The sequence below is a fragment of the Lates calcarifer genome, linkage group LG14, assembly GCF_001640805.2.
Source record: "Lates calcarifer isolate ASB-BC8 linkage group LG14, TLL_Latcal_v3, whole genome shotgun sequence".
Classification (NCBI taxonomy): domain Eukaryota; kingdom Metazoa; phylum Chordata; class Actinopteri; family Centropomidae; genus Lates; species Lates calcarifer.
In genome coordinates, this window is record NC_066846.1 from 4938330 (window position 1) to 4964643 (window position 26314).

General features: G+C 40.9%; 2 protein-coding genes across 5 annotated transcripts in view; one reads left to right on the forward strand and one right to left on the reverse strand.

The window, feature by feature from the left end:
- Positions 1-16013, forward strand: part of nlgn2a (neuroligin 2a) — a 167072-nt gene extending 151059 nt beyond the window's left edge. For all 4 annotated transcript variants that reach the window (XM_018703897.2, XM_018703900.2, XM_018703898.2 and 1 more), the window contains 5 exons: positions 3985-4170; positions 7610-7875; positions 8630-8783; positions 9812-10178; positions 10522-16013. In XM_018703897.2, coding sequence (XP_018559413.1) covers positions 3985-4170; positions 7610-7875; positions 8630-8783; positions 9812-10178; positions 10522-11356 — 1808 coding nt within the window. In that variant the 3' untranslated portion in view covers positions 11357-16013. The remainder of the gene's footprint in view (positions 1-3984; positions 4171-7609; positions 7876-8629; positions 8784-9811; positions 10179-10521) is intronic.
- Position 16014: 1 nt separating this feature from the next.
- On the reverse strand, positions 16015-25578 carry si:dkey-85k7.12 (interferon-induced very large GTPase 1). Its single transcript, XM_018703894.2, has 6 exons — positions 25412-25578; positions 24720-24800; positions 24517-24595; positions 24107-24367; positions 23654-23914; positions 16015-21363 (listed from the first exon to the last, which is right to left on the reverse strand). Exons 2-6 carry the CDS (start codon positions 24762-24764, stop codon positions 16682-16684), a joined length of 5328 nt encoding a protein of 1775 aa, XP_018559410.1. The 5' UTR covers positions 24765-24800; positions 25412-25578; the 3' UTR covers positions 16015-16681.
- Positions 25579-26314: the final 736 nt, after the last annotated feature.

Consider the following 26314-nt stretch of genomic DNA (forward strand, 5'->3'; position numbering starts at 1 on the left):
TCTATCTAACAGGCAGGTGGCTTTCATCACCTTTGAAAGAAGTGGGCACAATCTGAGGTGTGTGTGTGTGTGTGTGTGTCATATTGTGTGTGTGTCCTATACATTATTCAAATGCTCTGAGCCACCCACATCTGTTCATTTCTCTGGACGATGCTCACACTCTTCTGATATACAATGATCGCTATGCTGCCAAGAACACACACACACGCAAACAGAGAGAGAGAGAGAGAGAGAGAGCGAGCTCTGGCACCTATGTCAACCTGAATTCACATGGGATATAGTGTGTTAGAAGCACTGTTATCCAACAGCCACACTGTTCACACACACACACACAAATCATAATCACATGTATGGCTGCACCCAGAGTCACAGATGCATGCACCTCTGAATGCACACACAAATCATAATGGCAAGTATGACTGCACACGCACAACAAACCTGCACAATACATTGGTTCTATAAGCATAATACAAAGGCTCTCTGATGGCACATAAAAGGCTTATTGCTGCTTCATTGTGAATGCAGGATAGATAGAATATAGTGTCTATATTTGTACACAGAAAGTGTGCAGGAAAATGGCCGGGCATCATGATTATACGATTGATTTATGCATGTGTCCTGTTTACATGTGCAAGTATGTATTTGCATTATCCCTGTGTCTTTGTGTGTTCACACATATATGTGCAATGTGTGCCTGTTTCTATGTGTGTGGAAAAGAGAGGGAGACGGAGAGAAAAGGAGGCAGTCTTCTCTGTAGTGTCAGCCTTTGATCAGTGGCCCTGTGTGTGTGTGTGTGTGTGTGTGTGTGTGTGTGTGTGTGTGTGTGTGTGTGTGTGTGTGTGTGTGAGTGTGTGTGTGTGTGTGTATATGTATGTGAGCCAACCCCTGGTGTCTTGGAGGCAGATGAAACACTGTGCCTCTATCCGGGACTCACAGAACACCCACTATCCCTCTCTCCTTCTCCTTTACTCTCTCTCTCTCTCTCTCTCTCTCTCTCTCTCTCTCTCTCTCTCTCTCTCTCCCTCCCTCTTTCTCTCTCTGTCTCTCTCCCCCTTACCCCCTCTAACCACCATTCCTTACCACAGCCATTTTAAAGGCTATTCATGCAGAGCTGCGCTTTCATCTTGCATTGCAGCATTTTAACCAGCTCCTCTGTTTTTTCAAGCCTTTTATCAGATTATAGAGGAAGGGGAGGACGGGTGAAGTGGCCTGCTGTCGTACACTGACTCACAGTCAGATGGACGCGGCGTGAAGGTGCAGGAAAGACAACGGCCTTGGTTGTCTGGCTGTCTGTAACAAGATAATGTTAAGATCCTGGACATCTGCTGGCGTTGCGTAGCCCTGTTCAGTTGTTTTGGTATTTTAATGTCCCACCAGTGTTGCACACATTTGCGAGGATAATAACTAAAGAGCAGAACATAGCATTAAATGATCTGGCTTCATTAAATTTAATTTAAAAAACAGTTATAATTGGAAAAGTAATGATGAAAAACTGATTTTCATATTTCTCACCTTTAAATATCTGGACTTTAAATTAACACCGCTCCCATATTTTGTGCAAGAAACTACGCTGACATAGAAGTATTGCTATGTATTGCATTAATTAGCTTAATTAATGACCTCATTAGCATAATTGGTTATGTTTAATATATCATGGTGATTACAGTAGGGCATTAGGCAGCTTATTTGCCTCTTGTTTGTGCTTGGCTTAATTAATGCACCCAAACATGCAGCTTATTTGTGGTGTTTAAAGAGCAGCACAAAAGCCAGTAAATGCATGATGTGCTTACTGATATGTGCTTCGATCCCCTTTGTTTTTATGGACCATTTGAGATGATGACTATTGATTGATTTCAGTCGGACTTGCAGGATGAAGAGAGAAACTGTTGTGTAGTGTTGTGAACTTCAGTGCATATAAGCTCTTAAGTGAAGCATATTATAGGCAGACAGTGGCAGGCATTTTTGGTAAAATGAAACTGTAAATTCATTATAAATGCAATAGGCTAAAAATAACATTCATATTCCTTTACTCTCCGTGAACCATTTTCAGTTGGCTGCTGATGAGCCATCGCCTCTCCCACTGCAGAAAAAGCCCCTGTTTATACAGTGTATAGGTTGTACCTACTGTTTTTTTCTGTTTAACATTTTTGATGACTAAGTGAGTAAATGTCATAATGTGTGTCTGTGTCATCTGCTGTTTTTTCTGCCATAATTGCGCTCAGTAACTGTGAGCCTAATTGTTAATTAAAACTGTGTCTTGTTCAATAATTCATATGTTCTGTACTGTTAATACATAATTCATATGTGTGTACTGTTATGGCCAAACTTCAGCATTCAGCCACAGTTACACTATCCTGTTAATCATGCCATAATTGTATGCATCAGCCGTATTTCTGCCATATTTCTGCCACAAGGTGGCGCTTTATCCATTCTGTTTAGGTATTCTGTTTAGTGAGGTCAAAGGTCTGTCTCTGCAGTTTACTTTCTCATTTGTATACTTTAATATTCCTTTTTCTGGTATTTTTCCTTTCCTGGTATTATCATTTGTGCAATTCCTGTTTATATATTTATATATTTTATATATATTTGAGAAATGTTTGTGACTTTATATTGGGTCTAATTGGAAATAAGATCTTGATAACACTAATTAAGCACTCTTGGCAGACAACACACTGAGTGTTCAGCAGCTAGCTGTATATGTGTTTAACCTCTACTGTATAGGCTTAATGGATGACCTTTCCAGTGCACCTGTGTTTAATAAAGCACTAATTAGGAGTCCCATTAGGATCTGAGAGCCTGCCAGTTAATGGCCACTTAAATAGAAAAGATTTAGGTCTTTGGTGGAACAATCGAAGATACTCAGCACCAGTCATGAGAGGCAAATGTCAGCCACTAACAGAAAGGGTGAACTATTATTACAGTACTCTGATGAATGAACAATGGACACTTTTAGTCCTTCATCGTTCCACAAGGAGAATTTGCAAACAGCATGTCATGGCCACTTGTTAACACATAAAACAACGACAAAAGACAATGGCAAAATTAAATTTGGATCAGACAATTGACAATTCAGTGTAATCCAAGTCCATATTACATATGTAAATTAATCATCTGCATTATACAGCTCACAAGCCAGTGCATGTAGAAACTCGGAGGAATTCACATTTCCAAAGAGATTACATTTTCCAATTCCTTCACTTCTTTTCCTTTATGATATCTTGGTATTTTAGCTGTATTTGAAAGGATACAGCTAGCAGTATTTGCAGTATGTGTCTCAGTATTTTCTGATAAAAACAGGAGTAAATAATGCTTTTGTCTGGGACTATTTTAAGATGCGGATTAATACACATTTGGTGCTCTACTGAGTACTTACAGCAGCAGCACAGAGAATGTGGGACTGACTCAAAATAAACTACAGTGCCCATGTTCATGGCAATGAAGGAACACATGCAACACTTCAGTTCAGTTCATTCTTGATGTAGTCTTTATGTGGGATATGTTGAAAGAGGACTGAGTGACTCAAAAGAATGGCTCTGTACAATGCTAAATTCCAGCCATGATGTGTCATCAGTTGTAATCCAGTTACGGGTGTGATTCAGATTAGGGTCACCTATGTTTCTCAGAGTGCAGGCTGTTGTACTGTAAGTGGCTTTCTGTAAAATTCCCTGCTCAGTGGCATTAGACAGAGTAAACGTCATTGAGAAAGGAGCTGGAAAAGCAATTTCTTTTTTCACTCTCTTTGCTTTATTAGTGTACTGTCTGTCACTCCTTGTTGATGAATAATGGTGTTGCGCGCATGCACACACACACACACACACACACACACATACAGACTTGTTCTCAGCAGTCAAAAAGTAAATTACAGGCCAAAGTGGGGAACATTTGTCAGACAGGTACTAAATACTAAAGGTACAGATACTAACGTCATCTTGCCTCTCTCCTCTCTTTCTGTTCTCCCCACCCTTTGTTATTGCAAATATCTAGGCTTCCTCAGTACTGGTGATCAGTCTGCTAAGGGAAACTATGGCCTGCTGGACCAGATTCAAGCCCTGCGTTGGCTCAATGAGAACATCGGCCACTTCGGTGGAGACCCAGAGAGGATCACCATCTTCGGCTCCGGAGCTGGGGCGTCCTGCGTCAACCTCCTCATCCTCTCGCACCACTCGGAAGGTAATTGAAGTCAATCTCTGTTGCATTGTGTTACTTGCTTCTTTTCTCCATACAGCATCCATTTTTCTTCATCTGCTTTTTTCTTTCTGCATTTTTAAATTCAGTAGATACATCAAACAGATACAAAAACTGTCAAGCACAACATTCCTAGTAGTGTTGCAATTCCTGGAATATCATGAACTTATTGCGATTGCTAATCGCCTGGATCCAGCCCTCTGAATCACTCATTAACCACAAATTTCTTGACTAATGGATTGTGGCTGCTTACATGAATACTACCCAATCCAGTGATATTTCAGTTCTCAGCTCAAATCATTCCTCACTAATCCCTGAATAGCTACTTACTTACACACATGTATTTGTTGTTGGAATTTCTTTTGTTACGCTCAGTATAGTATATAGTATATGTTTTCCTTTATTTCTAGATCAGCTATGTCATGATCAGATGGTCAGATGGAAACTCAAGCTAGCATTATCCAGCCCTGAAATCGTTAAGTCCTGTGATCTTCACTTGACACCTCTATACTCAAGAGAAAACACTGCTTATCCTTTGAACTGAAGAATTTAAGCAGTCATGTGGCTAATGAGTGAGTCCAGGTTTGATCCAGGTGATGTCGTTCATGTCCACGGAGGATAAATGGAGTTCCAACGTTACTCCACCTTACGCTCCTGGTGCCGTTAACGGTCCAGTGATCTGCAGCAGAGAGGTTTTACCTCCATCGAAAACCTACATCTATCTGACCTCATGCTCCCCATTACCAACAACACACCCTGAGGGCTAAGTGTTAACATTGCACCACCAAAAGAGAGAGGCCTACAGACCAATCGACTTTGATCTGAATTGAGATCAGTGTGGCTGACGACCCGCAGCCAAATGGTCACGCACTCGCCGCCTTTGATCATGCTGTTCTTGAAGCCGTCCTCCTCCGATCATAACTTCTCTGTTCTCAACGCTGCTCGAGGACTCTCCCTCAATATCTCTCTCCTCTATTCATTTTCCATCTCACACACACAAACTGCAAAGGACAGAAACAGGGAAGAAATGGTGGGTGAGAGGAGAGAGAGAGAGATTAGAGAGCATGTTCACACAACCACACATCTGTTTCAATCACTGCTCTGTGTGTGTATGCATGTGCATGTGTGTTTGTGTGTCTGAGCACCAAGCAGACGTCTGACACATCTCTAATTTTGACTCATTCTGTCTGCATAGATGTGCCTTGAAAACAAATGTGTGTCGTCAAAGCTTGAGTGAGCACCTGTGTACTGCTGCCATGTCACTGTGTTCATTTAGTACAGCCTCTATAATTATACTGATGTCTGTTAACCCTTCATATTAACCCAGCCTTTATCTCTAAATGGCAGGTGACCCATTTTGCATTTAGAAACCTCCCAAGACCCCAATTGTTATATATTTATATCAATATTACAGTGGCCTCATAGTGCTTAGCGCTTCTATGTAGTGAAAATAGAAGCAAAAAACAGGAACATTCTCATGAGAACTACCTTGTTGAGGATTAGTGAGGACACTAATAAACATGGTTAAGGTTGCAGAGCAGTTGTAAACAGCTGTTTCTGTAACAGTCCTGTGTTGAATACATTCCATATCTATTTCTTAAAGAGCAACAGTTGATGCATATACTCTGCATTTCTTCATTACATCTCCACAGTGGGAGGCCACTGCACCTGGCTGTTGTTTGCTAGGATATAGTTATAGTGTGTAACTCCTCTTAAAACCACAAAATGTCATTTACATTTCTTATTCTGTAAGAATTAAACAAACAAGATATTATATTAATTAGTGAGCTTCAGAGTAAGTTGGTAAGTGTGTATTATATAATTTAGCGAGCTGCCCCCCCGCTTCCAATCTTTATGCTAAGTTATGCTAACTACCTCCCAGCTCCAGCTCCATACTTAATGTGCAGACATGAGTGGTGTCAATCTTCTCATCTAACGTTTGAAAAACAAGTGAAAGGTGTATGCTTTAACATGTACTACTATTAGCTATGTTATTTTATTTCCAGATGGTCAGAAACCTCCAGTGCTCATTTGTTTATTTTTAAATGGGAACCAGAACTAATGACAGTCATTCTAGTCCAGCAGCTGAGGAACCCTAACAGTTGGGAAAGCTTGTATTAACCCTTTGTCTCCTGTCGCTGACAACCAACCCCACCCCACTCCACCACTGCCACCTGCCCATTCTCACTCCACCACTTTTGTCATCACCCCATCGTCATCATCGTCCTCGTCATCATCAGCATCTAACGGTGTAACATCAGCCCACTAGACGCCGCCTGTCTGTCATGCTCCCCTCTCTCCCCCCACCAGGGATGCCAGGTAAGGAGTCTGTCATCCCCACCCTTAAGGGACACCAATCATTTCAACAACACAGCATCACAAATCAAGCCCAACAGCAGACATGTACTGGATGGGTAGCTGGATGGAAATGGCAGACAGGTTGAGGGAGGGACTGTAAGTGATACTGATATGATGCAGGCTGGGGGATATAGAGGGGACAGTATCCTTTTAGAGAAGGACAAGGAGAGGAGACAGAAGAACAGGTGGAGATGTCCTGAGGTTATAATGTTTAGAGAGGAAAAAGTGGAGGAGAAAGAGAAAAGAAAAGGTTCTGACCTAGCATATTATAAAAGAGAAGCAGCCAAATAGAAGAAGGTACTAAGCAGGAAAGGCAAGAGGCACTTAGGGAGTGACAAAGAAACTGATTTTGAAGACGAATGAAATAAAACCCACCTCCCACTTCTCTCTGTCTGTCTCTCCCCCTCTGTTTCTCTCAGTGCAGATATGTAGGTGTAGCTGTTTCCAAGCTACTTCTTACTGTAATTGATTTCCCAGGGAAAGGGGGCTCTGTGGCTCTGCTTAATAATTAACTGACCGATCTTCAGCCCAGGAGAGGGTAGAGAAAGAAAAAAGGAGCGCGAGAGGAAACGAGTCAAGCAGGCAGCCCCGTAACGAGCCACTTGAGTGGTTCAAACAGCGCAGGACAGGCAGAACTAAGAAGATGGAGAGAGAGAGAGACAAAGAGGAAGGGAGAAACATAGCTAGAGAAAGGCCAAGAGGAGAAACAGCAAGTACAAGAAAGAGGAAAATGGCTCTTTTAAAATCTCAGATGAGCTTACTTCCAGTCCCTCTATTTTTTTTGTCACAGCACCATAGCATGCTCTGTCTGTGATCTTTTGGGTCTGTAGTTCCATTCCTAGTCTGCCACCTTTGCTCCAGTGCGAATGATGTGATGAAAGATGTATATTTTTTTAAAATAGGCACTGGCACTAGAAATGATTTGATACATATCAAATAGGTTCTCTGCATTCTGTACTATTCCAAAGCTGACCCTCAGTCAGACACAAACTTTTAGTGAGATGTTAAAAAGCCAAATTTATTTCATCACACGGTAATATAAATACCTTTCCATCTGTCCTTTTAGGTCTGTTCCACAGGGCCATTGCCCAGAGTGGAACAGCCATCTCCAGCTGGTCCGTTAACTACCAGCCCCTCAAGTACACCAAGATCCTGGCCCGGAAGGTGGGCTGCACCTACACAGAGACGGCCGACCTGGTTGACTGCCTGAGACGCAAGAACTTCAGAGAGCTGGTGGACCAGGACATCCAACCAGCCCGCTACCACATTGCCTTTGGCCCTGTGGTGGATGGCGACGTGGTGCCCGATGATCCTGAGATCCTCATGCAGCAGGTGAGGGTCTGGCAATAGGAACAGAGGTGGTACTGCGGATATGGTCTTGACAAAAGTATTGACTTGAGTTTTGATGAAACACCAGACAGAAGAAAACATGAGTAACAGAGTGTTAGTGTGACCTTTGCACAGAGTTAGGGTCTGGTGGTGACATTTACCAGCTGGTGTGAACTCAAACACTGAAACACTGTAACACAGTGAGAAACAGCTTTGGTGTTGGTGATGCACATTGTCTTAGTGGTATATTTTGGAACCTTAGCTCATAACCTTTTTGCTTGTGATCCTTCAATACAAAGCATAGTCTACTTGCAAACTCATCGTCACAGGGTCTGGATTCAATCAGAAAGTGATTATGTCTTCTCAGTTTCATCTTGAAGATGAGCTACATCCCAAACTGAGCACTTGTTGCGCATTAATTGACATAATTGACTGTAAAATCTTTACCTTTAGGTATTTTCCATCTTATACATAGAACAGATCTTTTGCTTTTGATGATAAAACATGCTAGAAAATGTGATTTCTTGTCCCTAACTAACTGAGCAGTGGTCCCACTACACAAGCCATACATTAATACTAAGAAATTATACCCTGCAGACCTACATTTCTTGGTATAGATATCACATACAAGATATGAATTAAACTAATTTGACCTTACAGATGAAGTGTAGATTTGTATTCCATACAGAGACTGAAAACTCTGCCCTTTGAGTACAATTTCAGCACTCAATGTTCACTTCTCCTATTTCACCACCAGGGGGAGTTCCTCAACTATGATATCCTAATAGGAGTGAACCAAGGAGAGGGGCTGAAGTTTGTGGACGACAGCGAGGACAACGATGGCATCTCAGCCGCAGCATTCGACTACACCATCTCTAACTTTGTTGATAACCTCTACGGATACCCTGAAGGTAACTGTATTAATCTTTCAGGCTTCAAATTCTTCCATATTATGTTTGCTACTTCCTCTCAGGTGACAGAATTTGCCACATCATTTCTATTTCTGGAGCTACATTTGCTGAAAACCTTTTGGGATGCACAAATGAGGGGCTGAAAATAAAAAGGAAATTGTGAAAATATAAATGTATAGCTGTAAAAATGAACAGTACAAGTTATGAACAAGTTTCAATATAATAAATATATTCCCTAAGACCTGAGCTAGATGTCACATTACATACCACAGTTCTCTTTTTTGGATTCTTAAAAAACAAGTGCTTCATTTTTTCTTATAAATATGATGTACATTATTATATGCTTTCAACAAAAATACATCAACAACAAATTGTCCAAAACTACAGCTTCCAGTGGAAATGGAAGTCTTAAAAACATTATGTGGGCAAAGAATGAAATAAAATGTGAGCCCAGTGAAGTGTATCAACCAAGACAGGCATACTAAAGAGACTGCCTATCATCAAGATTATCTTTCACCATAGTGGGTCTCTGCTTTGGCCTTTGAGGCTCTGTGGGCACTAATGCTGTCTCTCATCATCCCCCAGGCAGCCACCTCCCAATCACAGTGCTGTTGTTCCTAACAGATCAACCTGCAAACCCCTCACAGCAGGCCACAGTCAAAATACAGTCACATTTGGATAATGCAGCCACGTTCAATCTCAAGTGCCTGTCATTCATTCTGCTCTCTGAGAGGCATAGTCTCTCTCTGTGTTGCTCAGTCTGTCCTTTCAGTTTTTCTGTCTATCTCGCACACATACAGTACATATCAACACAGATGCCTCTGTAATCTTTTCCTATTCCTGTCATTCCAGTTCATCTTAACAATGTTTGCTTCTCTCTTGCTCCAGCTTCTGTTTCACATCTCTTGACCACTCTCTTTCTCAAATGTTTTATTACTTCCCTCTTAACCTACCACCTTTTCTTTTTTTTCCCTTTCCCCTTATCCTTTTTTGCCTGTCCCTTTCCCCTCCCACATTTTATCCTCCAGGCAAAGACATCCTGAGGGAGACCATTAAGTTCATGTACACCGACTGGGCAGACAGGGACAATGGCGACATGCGGAGAAAGACCTTATTAGCTCTATTTACGGACCACCAGTGGGTGGCGCCAGCAGTTGCCACTGCCAAACTGCATGCTGAGTTTCAGTCCCCGGTTTACTTTTACACGTTCTACCACCACTGCCAGACCGAGACGCGACCCGAATGGGCTGACGCTGCCCACGGAGATGAGATACCATACGTGTTTGGTGTGCCCATGATCGGTGCCACAGATTTGTTCCCATGCAACTTCTCAAAGAATGATGTGATGTTGAGCGCCGTGGTCATGACTTACTGGACCAACTTCGCCAAGACTGGGTAGGTCTTAGTGAAGATTTTATTCCATATTAATAGATTTGTAATGAATTTTTTTGCCCTGTGGTGCAAATTAGGGTTAAACAGCCAGTGTAGTGCCTTTTCAGTAGTAGAGTTGATGCGTTTTTCTGAAAGCTAGAGAGGTGTATCTATAATTAGGGACTTATTTCTCTAACTAAATCTTAGTAGAGTTTAAAGTTTAGTGCTCTGGCTACCATTGCTGTAAGTTCGGAAATACAAACTTTAGAGTTTTGGTGTCAACACAATGAAGAATTTTTTTAAACCAAACTGATTAAAAGCTTGACTTGAAACCTGTAACTAAGATGCCCCCTCTGTTGTCCATTAGGGACCCCAACTTACCAGTCCCTCAGGACACAAAGTTCATTCACACCAAGCCCAACCGCTTTGAAGAGGTCATCTGGACCAAGTTCAACTCAAAAGACAAACAGTACCTCCACATCGGCTTAAAACCTCGTGTTAGAGACAACTACAGGGCCAACAAGGTGGCCTTCTGGCTGGAATTAGTCCCCCACCTCCACAGTCTACATGAGGTGCTGTTCCCCACCACTACGCGGTCACCACCAGGCCCTCGTCCGGGCACCTATGGACCCTGGCCCAGAACACCTGGTCCCCGCACCACTCGTCACCCCTACCCTACAATCCCTTCTGATCCGGAGCCTGAGGGTTCAGAGCGTCCACACCAGGACCTCTTCCCAGGTGACACCCGGGACTATTCCACTGAGCTCTCTGTGACAGTCGCAGTAGGGGCATCACTCCTCTTTCTCAACATCCTAGCCTTTGCCGCCCTGTACTACAAGCGTGACAAGCGTCACGAGATGCGGCGCCACCGGCTATCTCCTCAGCGGGGTGGTCCTGCCAATGACCTGGCTCACAGCCAGGAGGAAGAGATCATGTCTTTGCAGATGAAGCACTCAGAGCATGATGCTCACCACGACATGGAGCCTCTCCGGCCCCACGACATCCTACGGCCCGCCTGCCCGCCTGATTACACACTGGCGCTACGCCGTGCCCCCGATGACGTGCCATTGATGACACCAAACACCATCACCATGATCCCCAGTACCATCACCAGCATGCAGCCTCTTCATGCCTTTAACACCTTCCCCTCCACTGGCCACAACAACACCCTGCCCCACCCTCATTCCACAACCAGGGTATAGTAGGGACTGCCCTGACACAGTGCAACCTAAGGACCAGGAAGACTGGCATCTTTGCTATTGATCTAGAATGGAGGCCTCTGGATGTGGGCCTTTGTTCTGTTCTCTTATCCTCTTTTTTCTCCAAAACAACTCCACCTCCTCCATCATTTGCTGTCAAACTTAGCAGCTCCCTCCACTGGTGGCGTGTGGAGAAGCAACTGAACTGCAAGGCAGCAGATGATCAGTTGGGGGCGATATAGATCTTTTAAAGATACTGCTTTCAAAGAAAGTCTGCTGTTTCCAGACTAAAGCCCGCTGACATTTGTCAAAGGGACAAATGCTTTTACTTTGGCATCATCTGTTTTTTCTCTCACTGATGTATTATGTGCATATATCGTTCTCTTTTTTACATCTGTGTCTATTCCCTGCTTTGTTCCCTCATTCAACATGTGATTCTCTCCCTCTCCCCAGTGCTCCTTTGCTCTAAGGATTCATAAACTACTGAGCTGTAGGAGGGGACATAGAGTGCATACAGTAAGCATATAGCTATGAAAACACTGATATCTGATACTTTCATTCTACCAGCATTCTTGGTGCCAAGTATGTACTACTGTGTTTGCTTTCTCATCGAGGGAGAAAAAAACTAAAGAAAATTCTAGAGTATTCCTATTTACTGTCAACTAACAGATGCTGTGTGTTCTCATGACAAAGTGCCAAACTGGCCCTCGATTGTGTTTTTTCTTTCTTTCATGTTCTGTTTCTTTTTTCAAGCATTTGTTTAATTGTTGTTTTTTGTGGAAAGAATTTTTGCTGAAAATATAGATATAGAGAAATGATATTATATATAGTTATATATAAATGTGTACAAAGGAGAAAGTATATAAATGGGTTTTCTCAGTGGGGATCTATGCATGAATTATTTTTAAAGATGATGATGGGGGAAAGGACACTGTATCTGTCAATGCACGTTTCCCAAATCTTCTCAAATCATATCGGTCCACTTTGGATTTTGGTCTTTGTTTAACCTCACAGAATAAGAACATCACAGAAAATCCTGAAGTAACTCAACAGATCCACCTCTTCACCTCCCTTATTTAAAAAAGTCATCGCCACAAATCTCATAAGATGTTATGGTCAAAACAACAACTGTGAACATACTTCATTCATTCCTTTCCTCCATGATGTTATTTAGGTTTGCCAAGTGATGCTACACGCCAATAGTTATCCCATCATCCTACAGTAGTTACTTCCTCTTTCCATATGTTTGGAAATGATTGCTTTTTTTAGGGTACTTGAGGTACCAAATCTGTTGTTGTAGCTGGCGTGTACAGGATTATTTTTGTATTTCAGTGATGGTGAGAAACAAAGCAGAGACAGGCAGCCTCTGCTCTTTTACTTACACCTTCCCTCTCCTGTCTGCACCCCTATTTCCAGCACATGCATATTCTGTTTGATGTGTGCCTGTGAGAGAAAATGTGTGTGTGTGTGTGTGTCGTATCAGAGCTGCTTCACATTGGCATAGGTGGTCCCTAATTAGAAAGCAAAGAGATAGAGAGGCAGACAGGCAGAATCATTCCCATGGTAAAAACTTACTCCAAAATGAGCTCCTTCCTGCTGCTTACCCAAACACCCCCTTCTGTATTAACATCACATACTCCCTCCCTTCCCCTCTCTACATCAATATGTTAGCTTCGTATTCACGACTGATACTGTCCATATTGCGGTAATCACCCATAACTACCCTGCTGTGACCACGAAACTCCAAAACACCAGACTTCACTGTGTCAGCGCCATTCTACACAATTTCTGACCTCAGTTCAGCTCTGCTATTGTCCTCACATTCAAGGGTTAATCCACTAAGCAAGTGAGTTTTTGTGGGCTCATCAGTTGTAAATTAAACTCTAAGCACACTGAGGGTAACCGGTGGGCCTTCGCGGCCTGCAGCACAGAGCTGCAAGAAGAAAAAGGGGGCTCGGATCTCCTAAACAGGGTAAAAGCAACACACTCAATAACTCTGATTCTTCTCTTTTTTGGGGTGAGGATGCGTGGGCCTGCAGCTCAGCAGTGCCCCCCCCCCCTTCTGATTCTCTGCTAAGGATCTCAAATGTGGATCATGGGTTGTACTCTGTTTATACAGTATGTTAACTGAACTGATGTGCTGTTGTTCGAGCCCACAGGAACCCATAGTAGCCTACATCCAATATGGGAGAAGTTAGTCACCGGTGCTGTCTTTGCTTGTGCCCTAGCTTTAGCCTGTTTGTTTTCTATTTTATTACTGCCTAACGGGGTGGCGGGGGAGGGCTGGAAGGGGAGAGAGATATACAGTACCTGGCTGCTCCTGTCAGAGATTTTGTAAGCTTACTGAAAGGGGAAATGCGCACAATGTAAAACACAAAACAACTGACTTGGGTGTGCTGCAGGTGGATAAACGCTGTCAAACAGATGATGGACAGTAGCGCAAGTAAAGGTGAATGTCCTGAAGCGACTTTGGGAGGAGATTGGAAAAAGACTCACAGCCTTAAATGTAGGAATCTGAATCAGAAGAATCAAAAGAGAGGAAGAACTGATCACTAGCAAATAAGGAAATTCAAAGGCATGGTCGTCTTTCTACCCACAATGTTTGCCACCTTGCTAATCTGTCCTACGGAGGATCTGCCCGATCAGATCCACATGAACCCTTTTGTACTCACTCCTGTGGATAAGGAGGCAGTGAGGGGTTGTGAAGGAAACCTCACCACAATACAGCTACAATGACACCACTGGAGGTGAAAACAGAAACAAGGTATTCAGTTTGGTCTGTTCTTTTTCTTTGTCTATTTTATAAGCTAACACTTGAGGGCGCCATTGTGGCAGATTCAGTGCAGTCTGGCCACTCTGAGGAGACTGGATGTGTGAAGAAAAATACCAAACTGGGTGACAGGAGAGAGACACACAACATCTGGAAGAGGATCTAAACTGTACATTTTTAAGTGTAAGAATCAAACAGACAAAATATTTGTAAATATTAAGTTTTCTTGTTTGTTTTCCTTTTTTTTTTCTTTTTTTTGAGTGAATGAATGAAATGCTTATTTTGTGACAACGAAAGACAACAGGTGCAGTTTGCAAAAAATAAATAAATAACTAGAGGTTTCATATTCATTGATGAGTAAAAACTGCTTGCCACTGATCAGTTTTCATGACATTCTAAAATTGCTTTTTCTCTTTATCTTGTTCTCGCATTGCCCTTTATGACATGGGCGTCCTGTAGCATCATGATTCCTGATCAGGAAAGTCACTGTAGCAGAATTCATCTCCCTACAGCCCCCACATGACTAAGGGGCTGTAGTTAGCTTTTGACAGTTTCCAATGAATATTACTTTTGTATTTGAAAGATACAGTTCAGGTCTGGGGCATTGTGATAGAAATATAAATTCCTCTGCATCCTTTTTTTCCAAACATAAGCAAACTTTTATTTTGAAACTGATCCAAGTATATTCTTGATGAATCTGTGCTGCATGATTTGTGTGACTTTCAGAGGCTAAGAGTACTGATAAAAGCCAGTTTTGCCTTTTGCCAGCTAACTAAAGTAACAATGGTGTAGGGAACAGGCCGGTGACTCGTGGTCAGGGCTTCTAAACTGAGACACGAAACCAGTGGCTCTCAAACTGGTGGTCTCGCCCCATGTGGGTAATAGAACCACAACAGGAGGGGTCTAGGATGATCAGGGGAAAAATATGGAGTGAAATAAAGTTGAATGAATATGATGTATGTAGGAAAAAACAACAAACCTATCATTGTTAATGATTGATAAGAATTGTGGGGAGACGGGGGTGAACTTTTTCCAGCTTCTGAAGGGGGGCATGCCAGAAAAAGTTTGAGAACCACTTCACTGAACACAAGTGGAGTCAATTACATGTTAGCTCACTTCACATGTAGCAGTGTTTACATGTAGCCACCTAATCGCATGTGGGACAGACATGAGGGCTTAATACCATAAGATGCCTCATATCCTCATAAAGAAATGTCATCACACATGCAGTCCATTGTTTTCCCTCCACACACTGTGTTGCATTGTGGTTATGGAGGTTGTGTTGCCCTTGCAGTGATCTGATGTAGCAGAAAAGATTTTCATGTTCTAAACAGTTGAAAGATGGACAACGTCAAATAAATCAGACAAGTCTGTCTGACTCAGAGCATGTGTGTGTACACACACTTAACCAAAGTGACTCACTGCAGCCCTGTGGTTCACACGGGTGGCACTGGATCAGTTTATTCTTATTCAACATGCCCAAAAACCACAGTCATCTAACTGAAACAAGATGACTTCATGCACACCAGAGAGGTTTAGAGCTCCAGTGTCAGGTCATGCATGAAAGCACATGATTAACGCCCCAAAATGGAAAACATACACAAAGGCGAAAACACATATATACCCTCGCACACTAACATAAATCTTCAGCTTGCAAAGTTGCACCTGTTGTCTTGTTTTTACATTCTTTGTTGAATTCAGAAACCCAAGACTTGAGATGAAGAAAAATGTTAAATAATGGAATTTTAAAAAAAGATGATTATTAAAAAAAAAGTAAAGTAAAACTATATAAATAAATGAGGTGATGATATTTCTGTTTACTTTAGAAGTTATTATACACTGTATGCTGTGATTCTGATCTGGGAAACATTAAAGACATTCATAGCCAGACTGCTGATTTTGTTTCTTTATTGAATCAGTTATCTGAAGTCAGACATGTATATATGTTGACAATATCACTTAAAGTGATTTTGAAGATTCTGAAAATGCCCCTCACTTCTTAATCATATTGATTTCATTTACATTTCCAAATACTAGAAAATGTATTATATACTATAAAAGACACATTTAAAAAAATGTTAATATTTTGCCTGTCTCTAACAGGTGCTTCTAACATGTACATTGATTTGTAGTCACAAAATGCATTTTAAAGTGTAACACATCAACAAAACATTCATTAGTAATAGAACACATCACAAACAAGAATGAAAAGTAATCTTGGGTAGCAGTGACCACATTTTGCAGTGGCTTTCAGTTATATTTCTGATGTAAGCTGTTATGGTAAAATGTTTCTGAGTACTGTATCTCTTGTCTTGCCATGTTCTATACATAATGTTATAAGTGGTGATTCGCCTTTATGTAATGTGAGAAATTAACATCAAAACATCCATAACAGGAGGACATATACATTTGCACACTCAAAATAAATGAGAAGAAAATATTAGTTGTGATACAATTCTTAATTTTTATCACCAGTTGAAACTAATCTCCAATTACCTGGCTGAAATCCAAAATCACAGTGTCAGTGCAGTATTGGCAGTATTTTCTGACAAAAAGACTTACTTAATGTTAAATGACTCTTTGAGGCTCACTTTTGCTTGCTCTTGTGTAATTTTTTTCCAAGTTGAAGGAATATCAGCAGGCTTTGCATCATATTGTTTGGCAAATTTCTTGTTGAATCTTACCATCACATATTTCCAGTAGTCTGATGCCTCAAGGCTTCCATCTGGATGAATTCTCCAGGTTGGGAAAATGTCTTTGTAATGCTTGTAAGGTTTCCATGTAAACCCTGTTGCAAAGCAGCGAAAGTGCTTTTCACTAATCACAAGAGAGGTGCATACATCTGTGACAAGTTTGTCTGAATCATTAAACCTGTATCTACCAAGACCATTTGAACGATGCAGTGAAGCCCAGTGCTCAGTATGGGCTTTTCCTCCTGCCTCACAGGGCACTGCACAGAAGGGACACTGTTTACCACATCCAATCACTCTGGTGAAGAGCTCATTCTGAGGCTTCACGTGAAGATGTTTTAGTTTCATTTCAGTGTTTGATTTTTCAAACTCTTCTCTAAGACTTTGTTCCATCTCATCCACACACTCTTTGAACCAGTGAGCAAACTGTTCCTGGTCTGCATTGTTCAGGATCATGAAAGCACCAAGAGCATCCTGGGAAATGACCAGTTTATCCCCAAGTTCCTGACAGACATGTTCAACAAATGTCTTCAAGTTGCCACTCCTTTTCATTTTGGCTTTGTTGATAGCATCATTTATGCTGTTGATACTTGACTGGAGATGTTGAACCTCAAACTCAAACATCTTAGAACCATTTGAGAAGTGATTCACTATTTGCTCAAGTGTCCACTCCTTTACATATTTTTCATAAGAGCAAATGTAGCTCAAATAGTTTTCAAAGTCATCCTTTGAAAGCAAATCCAGTAAAACTGAATATTGGAAAGATATTCTTGTGCTGAACTGCTGCTGTGTTAGCATTTCATCAATGATAACGGGACCCAGGGAACGGTTGACAAAGTCTTTGACTGCAGGCTTCAAGCATCTGTTGGTGAATTCTTCTGCCTTCTTCTGGCATTGGTCTCGTTCATTGAACACATCTTTAAAATCAGTACGAAAATTTTCTTTGTTTTGATTCAGACATCTGTAAGGATCATTCACATGTAGGAAATCTTCATGCATTTTCTGGAAGTATCTGGCTGCGACCCCGCAGATGTGCTGTTTTAGAGAAACCTCAAACTTGATATCTGTCTTAAGATCCCGATTGTTTTCCAGCCTCTCATCAATCATGTGTAGGATCTCCTGGATGTAAGTGTCAGAGTAATTGTTTTTTCTCTCAACTTTTTCAATCACAAACTGAGTGCAATTATCTATGATGCTGTCAGCTAATTCTTGTATCACAACTGTAGGATCTTGAATGGGTAGCCACTTGCTTGCTTGTTGTTTAGCTTGGTTCCACAGTCCTTGAACTGTGCATTTGAAAGGCATTAATCCACAGTCTTTCGGGCTTTTTTTATTCAACAATTCACATACATGACTCCCCTTGTGGGACAGATTCATTCTCAGGTAGTGAGATACACTGGCAAAGACATCTGTTGCCTTTTGTTCAGAAAAAGAGAGTTTCTTCACCGTTTCATTCCACACCTTATCAAATTTTTTGTCCAGCTCTTTATCTCCCATCTGGACATTCTTCTTTCGACACTCATCAATCAGTGCACACACTGCCTTTTCGATTTCTTTTGTGTGATTTTCCTTGATTTTGTCAAGTTCTGTCATTCCTTGTTTGATTTCTGCTGCTGCTGTGAGCTGATGGAACACAGAGCTCTCCATTTCTCGTCGAAGGCTCTTTGCACTGTTTGCAAAGTCCTCTTTGTATGCTTCCACTAGATAGACATGACCTTCTGTTTGCTTGAAGTACTTTGTCAGATTTTCAAGAAGTTTTGTCTCCCATTTAGACAACACTGTGGAAGCTTCACTTTTCAAACACATTACAAGTTCTTTCAAGTCAGCTATTTCAGATTTCACAGAAACTGTGCCAAAATTTGAAATTCTTGTTTCAGCATTTGTAACCCATGTGTACATGTATTTTTTGAATTCCCATTCCCATTTGTTGAATTCTGTGCACAGCCTCATGTATGCATCAGCCACTAGACTGTTTCTGAAGCTGAAGATGAAGTTTTCATGCTTTACTGCATTCCACAGACTTGAGATCCATTCTTTAAACTCCAAGATATTGTTAGCAGATGACCCACAATTTCCCAGTAGTTGGATGATGTTTTTCTTGAGCTCATATACAGCTTCGCTGTACCCTGCATTGACTGGTGCCATTGGTGGGTTTCCATTCCACAGTCCAGGAATGTACCAGTTCCCAGTGTCTGGACTGTACTCCATCACATCCGTGAAGCTCTTGTTCTCCTCTTTCTTTTCCATTTTGGCTGCTGCCTGTGTCATCTCATTTAACTGCTGCAAGAGCAGTTTTCTGTCTCTTAAGTTCTTCTCATGGGCTGAAACATCTGACACATTCTGGTGAACAAACTGACATTTAGGCTTTTTGCCCACCTCTTTCATCCTGAGAAAAGCATGCACAACTATCTGTAGGATGTCCTTCATTTCTGTTGAATTCTCCATTGCAATATTGATGATGGTGATATCACTCAGCCCCACGACAAGCGTTGCAAGCTCGTTGTCATGCTCATGGCTGTCATCCAGTTGTGCAAGCTCTGGTGATTTTAAGCCTTCAGTGTCAATGATCACGACAAAGTCACAGTTGAGTACTTTTTTAACTTCATCATTGATTCTGATGAGCAACATAAAAGCACCTCGAGTGCATCGCCCACTGCTGACTGCAAACTGTACTCCAAACATGGTGTTAAGAAGAGTTGACTTTCCTGTGCTCTGAACTCCAAGAACTGTGACAACCAGTATCTTGTTCTTAGGAGACACCAAGTCATTGAGCTGAGAGAGAACATCACTCACCCATCTGAGAGGAATGTTGGATGCATCTCCATCTACAAGCTCAAGAGGAAATCCATCAAGCAATAATCCTGCACAGAGTTTGGGCAGATGCTGTAACTGTTGACGTGACGGGTGTGTTTCTGGAAGGGCAACTGAAGCTTCATAGATCTGACCCATTTCACGGAAGAAATGTTCAGTCCCCAGTGAACTGTTGGAAAGTTCTCTATCAATGTCTTTAAGCTCATCTTTGTTCTCAGAATTTCTGCATTTCTTTTTGTACTGCTCTCTGAGGTCAGACAGTTTTTCTCGAGACAGATTATCGAGGTTCAATCGCATCCATCTCAGGAAATAACACCTCTCTGTCACTGGGCTTGATATTGAATTGATGAAGCATGTCATTGCATTTGAAATGTCATAAGAGTTCTGTTTGTTCCGAAGTTTTTCTTTCTGTATCTGAAGTTCACTTTTGTATGTTTCTATGTTTTCAGAACCAACTTTTCGTAACCTACATTCTTCCTTCTCTAAGCTCGTCAATTCCTTCCATATTTGGCCTTGCAGGGGAAGCTGAGCTTCTTTGTATTTAAGGGTGTGTTGAATTTCTGCAGTGATGGCATCTGCATTTTTCTTGGCAGTCTTGCACTCTGGACAGTCTTCATCCACCAAGATACCAAGTTCATGGGCAATGCCAGCCATCTGCTCTATGCTCATCTTCATCTTTGGGTTCTCAAATATATCACTGACTGTTTTCCTCAAAACTTTGACAAAGTCAGCATCATTCATATGCTTACTCTTCAAAATAATGTTACTGTTAGTCAAGCCTAACATGGTTGCAACTTCTTCCAAAGCATCCAGACTGAAGGTCTTGCTTTGATGGTTACCCACCAAAAAGATCTGTGCCTTGTAGTGTTGGTTAGTCAGTAGCCTGCACCCAGAGTTGAGATTGTCAAAGAACACAAAAACTGCCGTAGATGTTTGACACAAAAAAGAAAACTGTGTTTCAAATGAAACAATGTCCCCACGGAGATTAGCTACAGCTACTGGCTCACTGAAAATGTCCATGTTTTTGTTTCCACAAGGAAGGTACCAAGTAATTTCAGTCAGTCCATCACATATTCTCCTCTGACTGTCGCCACACTCCATGTCATGGTGAACAAAAGTGTCATGGTACTGCTGAGAATTGCTCAGAAGCTTATTGAGAATCTCTGACTTGGACAAGGAGCATTCCCCCAGTCTCACAAAAGATATCAATGGAAGTTCAGAGAGAACAATTCTGTCTTCTATAAAGCCCTTGGATTGTGAAAGTGACTCAGGTCTGTACTTTTTAACAATGTCTCTCATCGCCCAAAGCATGAGTGTACACTGTTGTGTGTCACAGTTGGGAAGCAGCAGAGGCACGGAAAACTGACACATAGACATTTTGAGTGCCAGTTCCTGCTGTACAAAACCATCAGAACACAGAAAAAGAGCAGTGATTATGTCGAGGGGGTTTAGCATGTCACCTGAATTTAGACTGTCAAGCAGATTCTTAAGATTTAACTTTGTATTCCCTGCCACAGCATCACCGTCAGATTCACAATCGGAAGTACATTTAACATTCCTAGCTGTCACGTTAACCATCATTAACTTCTTCAGAAAATACCATGGAAGATCTGAATTACACTTGGCAGGTTCATCAGTGATGGTCTTCTCATCAATCTGAAGTATTTTGCTCAGTGATAGCTTCTCTCTGTAGTGCTGCTCCAATCCCAGATCCTTAAGTAAGCTCTCCAGGTGTGTCTCTGTGGACATGAAAAAAATGGTTTTTAAAATCAAAACTTCAAAAATCAAACTTAAAGCTGTCCTGTGGAGCTGGGTAGTAAAACAGCATTACAGTTATTTGAGTCTGATTGAAATGAAGGCATGAAACAGTTTTTCAGCATCTTTTTGATTTATAAATAGCTATCCTTTAACTATCTTACTAAGGTACAATTTTCCTCACCTCATTAATGTGGGTCATGAAACTTACATCTGAATCTAACATAACACTTAGGCTTATAACCTCATATTTAATCCAGGGATTTACATACAGGTGACAAATTAAAGGAAAAGCCTAAATAAATGAGTCGAGAAACAACAATTGCAGATGCTTTCACACAGGTGCACTGCATGGTACAATTAAGCAATTATCATCACATCATTCTCTGTGGCATAAATTCAGATTTTGTATCAAGAGGAAAAGATCTAAGTGACTTGAATTAGGGCTTATTGACAAAGTGCAAATGACAGGAGCTTCAGTCACAAAAGCTGTTTCAACTGGCTAGTGTTTCAATAGGAAAGTGAAATCTGTATTTAGGTCTTTGAGAAAAACAATAGTTTCAGAGACTGTAGTTGACAACACACATTTGATGACCATGATGCTCATTTTGGTCCATTTGTCCCTTTAGAGCGAAGGGTCACTGCAAAGCATTACAATGTTTTTCTGAGTGATCATTTTTATCTTATGATAAAACATTTCTGTCCTGATGGATGATACTGTCCATAGGGAGCAAGAGGTCACTGTTATTTGATATGCTATGGCCTTTGCATTCTCTAAATCTCATTTTTGTTTGACGGCGCTTTCTACCACAATCATGAAAACTTTAAATGGGGGAATATCATTTGGAAGAATGGTGTTCCATCCCTCCAGCAGAGTTCAAGAGGATCAACGGTGTTGAAGCTGTTCTTGCTCTTGGTGACCCAGCACCTTACTAAGACACTTAATGTTGGTTTTTCATTTTATTTGTCACCTGTCACCAGATTATTGAAGAGCATTTCTCTTTTTGTTCTTGTTCAGTTTTGTTCTTGTTTAACTTTAAGAAATGATTGCTCATCCATCTATTCATTGCCAAAAGACAAGTCATAATGGTGTTTAACTTACAATGACAATAATAATGGACTAAGGCAGCTTGCTTGTGCAACCCCAAAGCCAATGTTATGTTTCTCAAAAACATGATCTCCAAGACTGACATAAAACTCTCCTTTTGATGTGTGTTCTGAACCAGTTTAACATCAACACAGCAACTTTTCAAGATGATTGATTAGAATATCATGATCAATCATATCAAACACTGCACAGTGGACAGTGGAGCGAGCAGGTAGAGCTGGCATGGGGAACATGCAATAAAGTAAACAAACTTGCATTGATTATAGCTGACAAGCCAGGGGCAGACTGTGTTTTTTTGTTTGTTTGTTTTTTGTTTTGTTTTTTCTGCAGTGGTATTGTGAAAAAAGCACTACAGCAGAATTCAAACTGACCAAAATGACTTTTATGGGTGTGTCATTAGTGTTAAATGTGCAGCAGCTGACTAGCAAGCTAGGCTAGTTTGCCTGCAAACTGGCATCTGCTTTTCCAAGGTGAATGTTTGCTTGCTCCTTTGGCAGATAAGTAAGTTAGATAAGAAGGAGACATAACCAGGAACACTGCTTTGGATGGTACAAAGTCTATGGCTGTTGTCCCACATGCTGTTCCCTCTTTGTTCGTTAATATGATCAAATGATTGAATTGTGACTTTGCTGCTTTATGCAAGTACAGTCAAAACTATTAAACTGGCTGCAAAAAACAAGTTTTTACGTATGTTCGGAAGATTGGCAGAAAGTTTACTGAACCATTCATCCAGTTTGGGGGATTTCCATTCATTAGGCACTGTACTGAGCTAATCTTAGATTAGTGTGTCAATATGGTAAAACTTAATAATCAAAGCAAAGCTGAGGGTTATGGGAATTTAATTTGTTTTGCATATGTCATGTTATGAAGCTAATTAAAATTTAGACCTGATGTTGGTATTGGAGGAAAAGCAAAGGAACATGATTGTCAGTACAACATTTTATGTCAATCCATCCAATAATTGTTGAGATATATCACAAACAATAAATGATGCTAGACATAAAATCAGGATCAAAATGAATGGGATCCACTGGGGACCATACATTTTTAAATAAAAGTTCATGGATATATAGCCTGGACCAAAGTGCTGGACAGACTGCCAGACAAACATCCCCTAACTTACTAACTAACTTTGTGATTTTATGGAATGTTTTTCTTGTACTTACTTGTTTTGGCAGTTGTTACAGTTGGCTTGCTTATTCTTTCATTCTTCAGTTGTGCAGAAACATGGAGGCAGTAACACACCCCTGGCCTCAGGCTGCTGAAGGTAACTCTGTTTTTGTTTGTAGTCAGCTCTTGCACTATTTCTCCCTCACTGCAACAGGTCACAATGTAACTCTCTACTTCACCAGCAGGAGTCTCCCATTGCACAGACAGTGACTCACTGCTGACTTCAGAGACAGTTATGCTCTCAGGAGGGACAGGCTCTGTCAGAATAACAAAAAATCAGGTTTGCTCTGTATGTGTCAACGTTTTAACTGCCAAAAATAGGAGGTGTGACAGACAGCAAAGCCACAATAAGTATAGTACAATTTGTACAAATACATTTTACCTCCTCTGTGATTTGGCATATTGAACAGCAGTCTCAAGCAAGCAGCATTATGTTATTTCATATTTACCTGTAAAGACAGATACAGAGGTTGCTTTGCTTTTATTTCCATTTGCTGCTCTTCTTGTGATGCTGAAAGTGTACTCAGTTCCAGGAGTCAGTCCCTCAACCTCTACAGTGCTGGAGTCTTCCCTGATCACACACCCTCTCTGTGTGTCACAGGAGTAATCTATGTGAAGTTTATACCTAACAGAGGAAGCCGTGGGTGCCAAGCCAAGAGAAACAGTCTCACTGTCTGAATAGAGAACTGTTACTTCTGGTGGTGGAACATCTGTTAGAGGAGAAGATAAGGAGATCTCTGTATTTCCACTTCACAACATGATTTCAGTCATGGAAATATGTACAGTTTCTTTCTCTCTTTCCTGTTAAACAGCTGACTGCTTCAGGCTGCACTCCAACTCCTGCATCAGTCACACTTACAGTCAGACTGTGGAGTTGCAGCAGGTTCTCCTTGCTCACAGTGAGGCTCAGGGAAGTCTTCTGGTGCATCATAGAACTCCTTATAATGATCATTGGTAAAAGTTAGTATCTTTAGTGTGATGATTATTTTATAACTGAGAGGACAATATGCACTGTATTTAACATGTGATTTAGCATTTTTGGTTATCCATTATTTTGTTTACCTCCTCCTCCTCTGAATTATCCATTGTGGGTACACTCTCAGTCATCACACACCTGCTCCAGATTATTCATTCTGCTTCTCACTAAAAGTAACAGGAAACAAGATGAGGTTTAGAAAACCATGCAGCCAACAACGCCCCAAAATTACAACAGCAGGCAGTCTTAATGAAAGGAGAAAAGAGAAATAACTCTGCTGATTCATGCTTATCTATGCATGTGCTCTCAAATTATTTGAACAGAACACTGCAGATGAAAGCCCTCAGACATCATTTTAAAAAACTACTAGTTATATTTTTTCAGTGGTGGAAATATTCGGATCTTTTACTTAAACAGAAGCAAAATAGTTTAGAGTATTCTTTAGGCACTTTGTAACTGCATTACTGGATTATTGTTACTGATACAGTGATGTGAAACAGACATTTTACCGCTGTAGTTGGCTGAGGTGGAATTCATTTTACAATTTTATTTTACAGTTTAATCTATCACAATGTATAATAGTGATAATACTTAAACAGCAAAACAACAACTAGAGCTGTTACATAAATATAGGGGAGTAAAAAGTTCAGTATTTCCCTCTGAAAGGCTGTGGTGTAGTCATGTAAAGTAACATATATGGAAATAGTCAGGTATAAGTTCCTCAAATTTTACTTAAGTAGATGCTAGATGGTAGAAAAATACTGGCATTGTGACCTACCTTTGTAAGACGGATTTTTCCATGGCAAAATAGCATCATTCTTTCATCCAGGAGTTTATACCTACTGTATATGTGATATTTTGTAATAGCTTAAGAATTTTGCCTGAACATTAAGTACCGCACCCTCCTGTAAATGCCAGTGCAATACTCCAGGCTTCTCCTTTTATTCTGCTGGATGCATTCACTTTCTGTTTCATTTCACAATAAGAGCACATGGTAGGATCCAGGAAAACAAAACTTAACTGCCTGCTTACAAGCCCAAGGGACCCTGATCATCAGCAGTTAAGTCAATGAATGTTTGTAGAAGGGATTTACCCATGGCAGTATTTGCCCTGTTGCTGTAGATAAAGCACCACTCCTGCCCACACATACCACTATAGTCCTGTGGTACACCCCCCCCCCCCCTTTTATTCTACAGGGTAAAGTCCACATAATTCACTTTTGGTGAATAATCCAGTGCAGGGCTCATTGTTAGTTTAATGATCATCTGGTATATTTATCATTGAACCAAATGATCATTAAACCATAGTGAACCCTGGACACGTGTTTTCCCAGAGGGTGAAACTTCTGTTCACGGTAAATTGATAAATGAATAATGAAACATGGTGAATGTCAACTCAGATGGCTTAGAGTGTTAAAATATTTTCCCTGTTGTCATGCAGAATTAAAACTATTTAAGAATCAATGTTGAGGCTATGGGAATCACACAATATTGATTACACATTTTGACCATAAACTTAAACATCAAGATACATACACAAACACACATTTTATTAAAGTAAAAGGATCTAAGAAAGCACTGTAAGAAAGAAAATATGTGCTATACAGCTATTATCCATAAGCTTATTCTGATGTCAATAAATCCGCAGAGAACTCCACCTTGGTTTATACAAAAAATTCAAA

Bases quoted from the DNA above. Each gene is read 5' to 3' on its own strand.
- si:dkey-85k7.12 (XM_018703894.2), bottom strand. From the start codon at position 24,764: ATGACTGAGAGTGTACCCACAATGGATAATTCAGAGGAGGAGGAG. The intron at 23,915-24,106 runs GTAAATATGAAA...TTATTCTGACAG, and splicing joins CTCTGTATCTGTCTTTACAG to AGCCTGTCCCTCCTGAGAGC. The intron at 21,364-23,653 runs GTAAGTACAAGA...TCATGTCCACAG, and splicing joins TGTAACAACTGCCAAAACAA to AGACACACCTGGAGAGCTTA.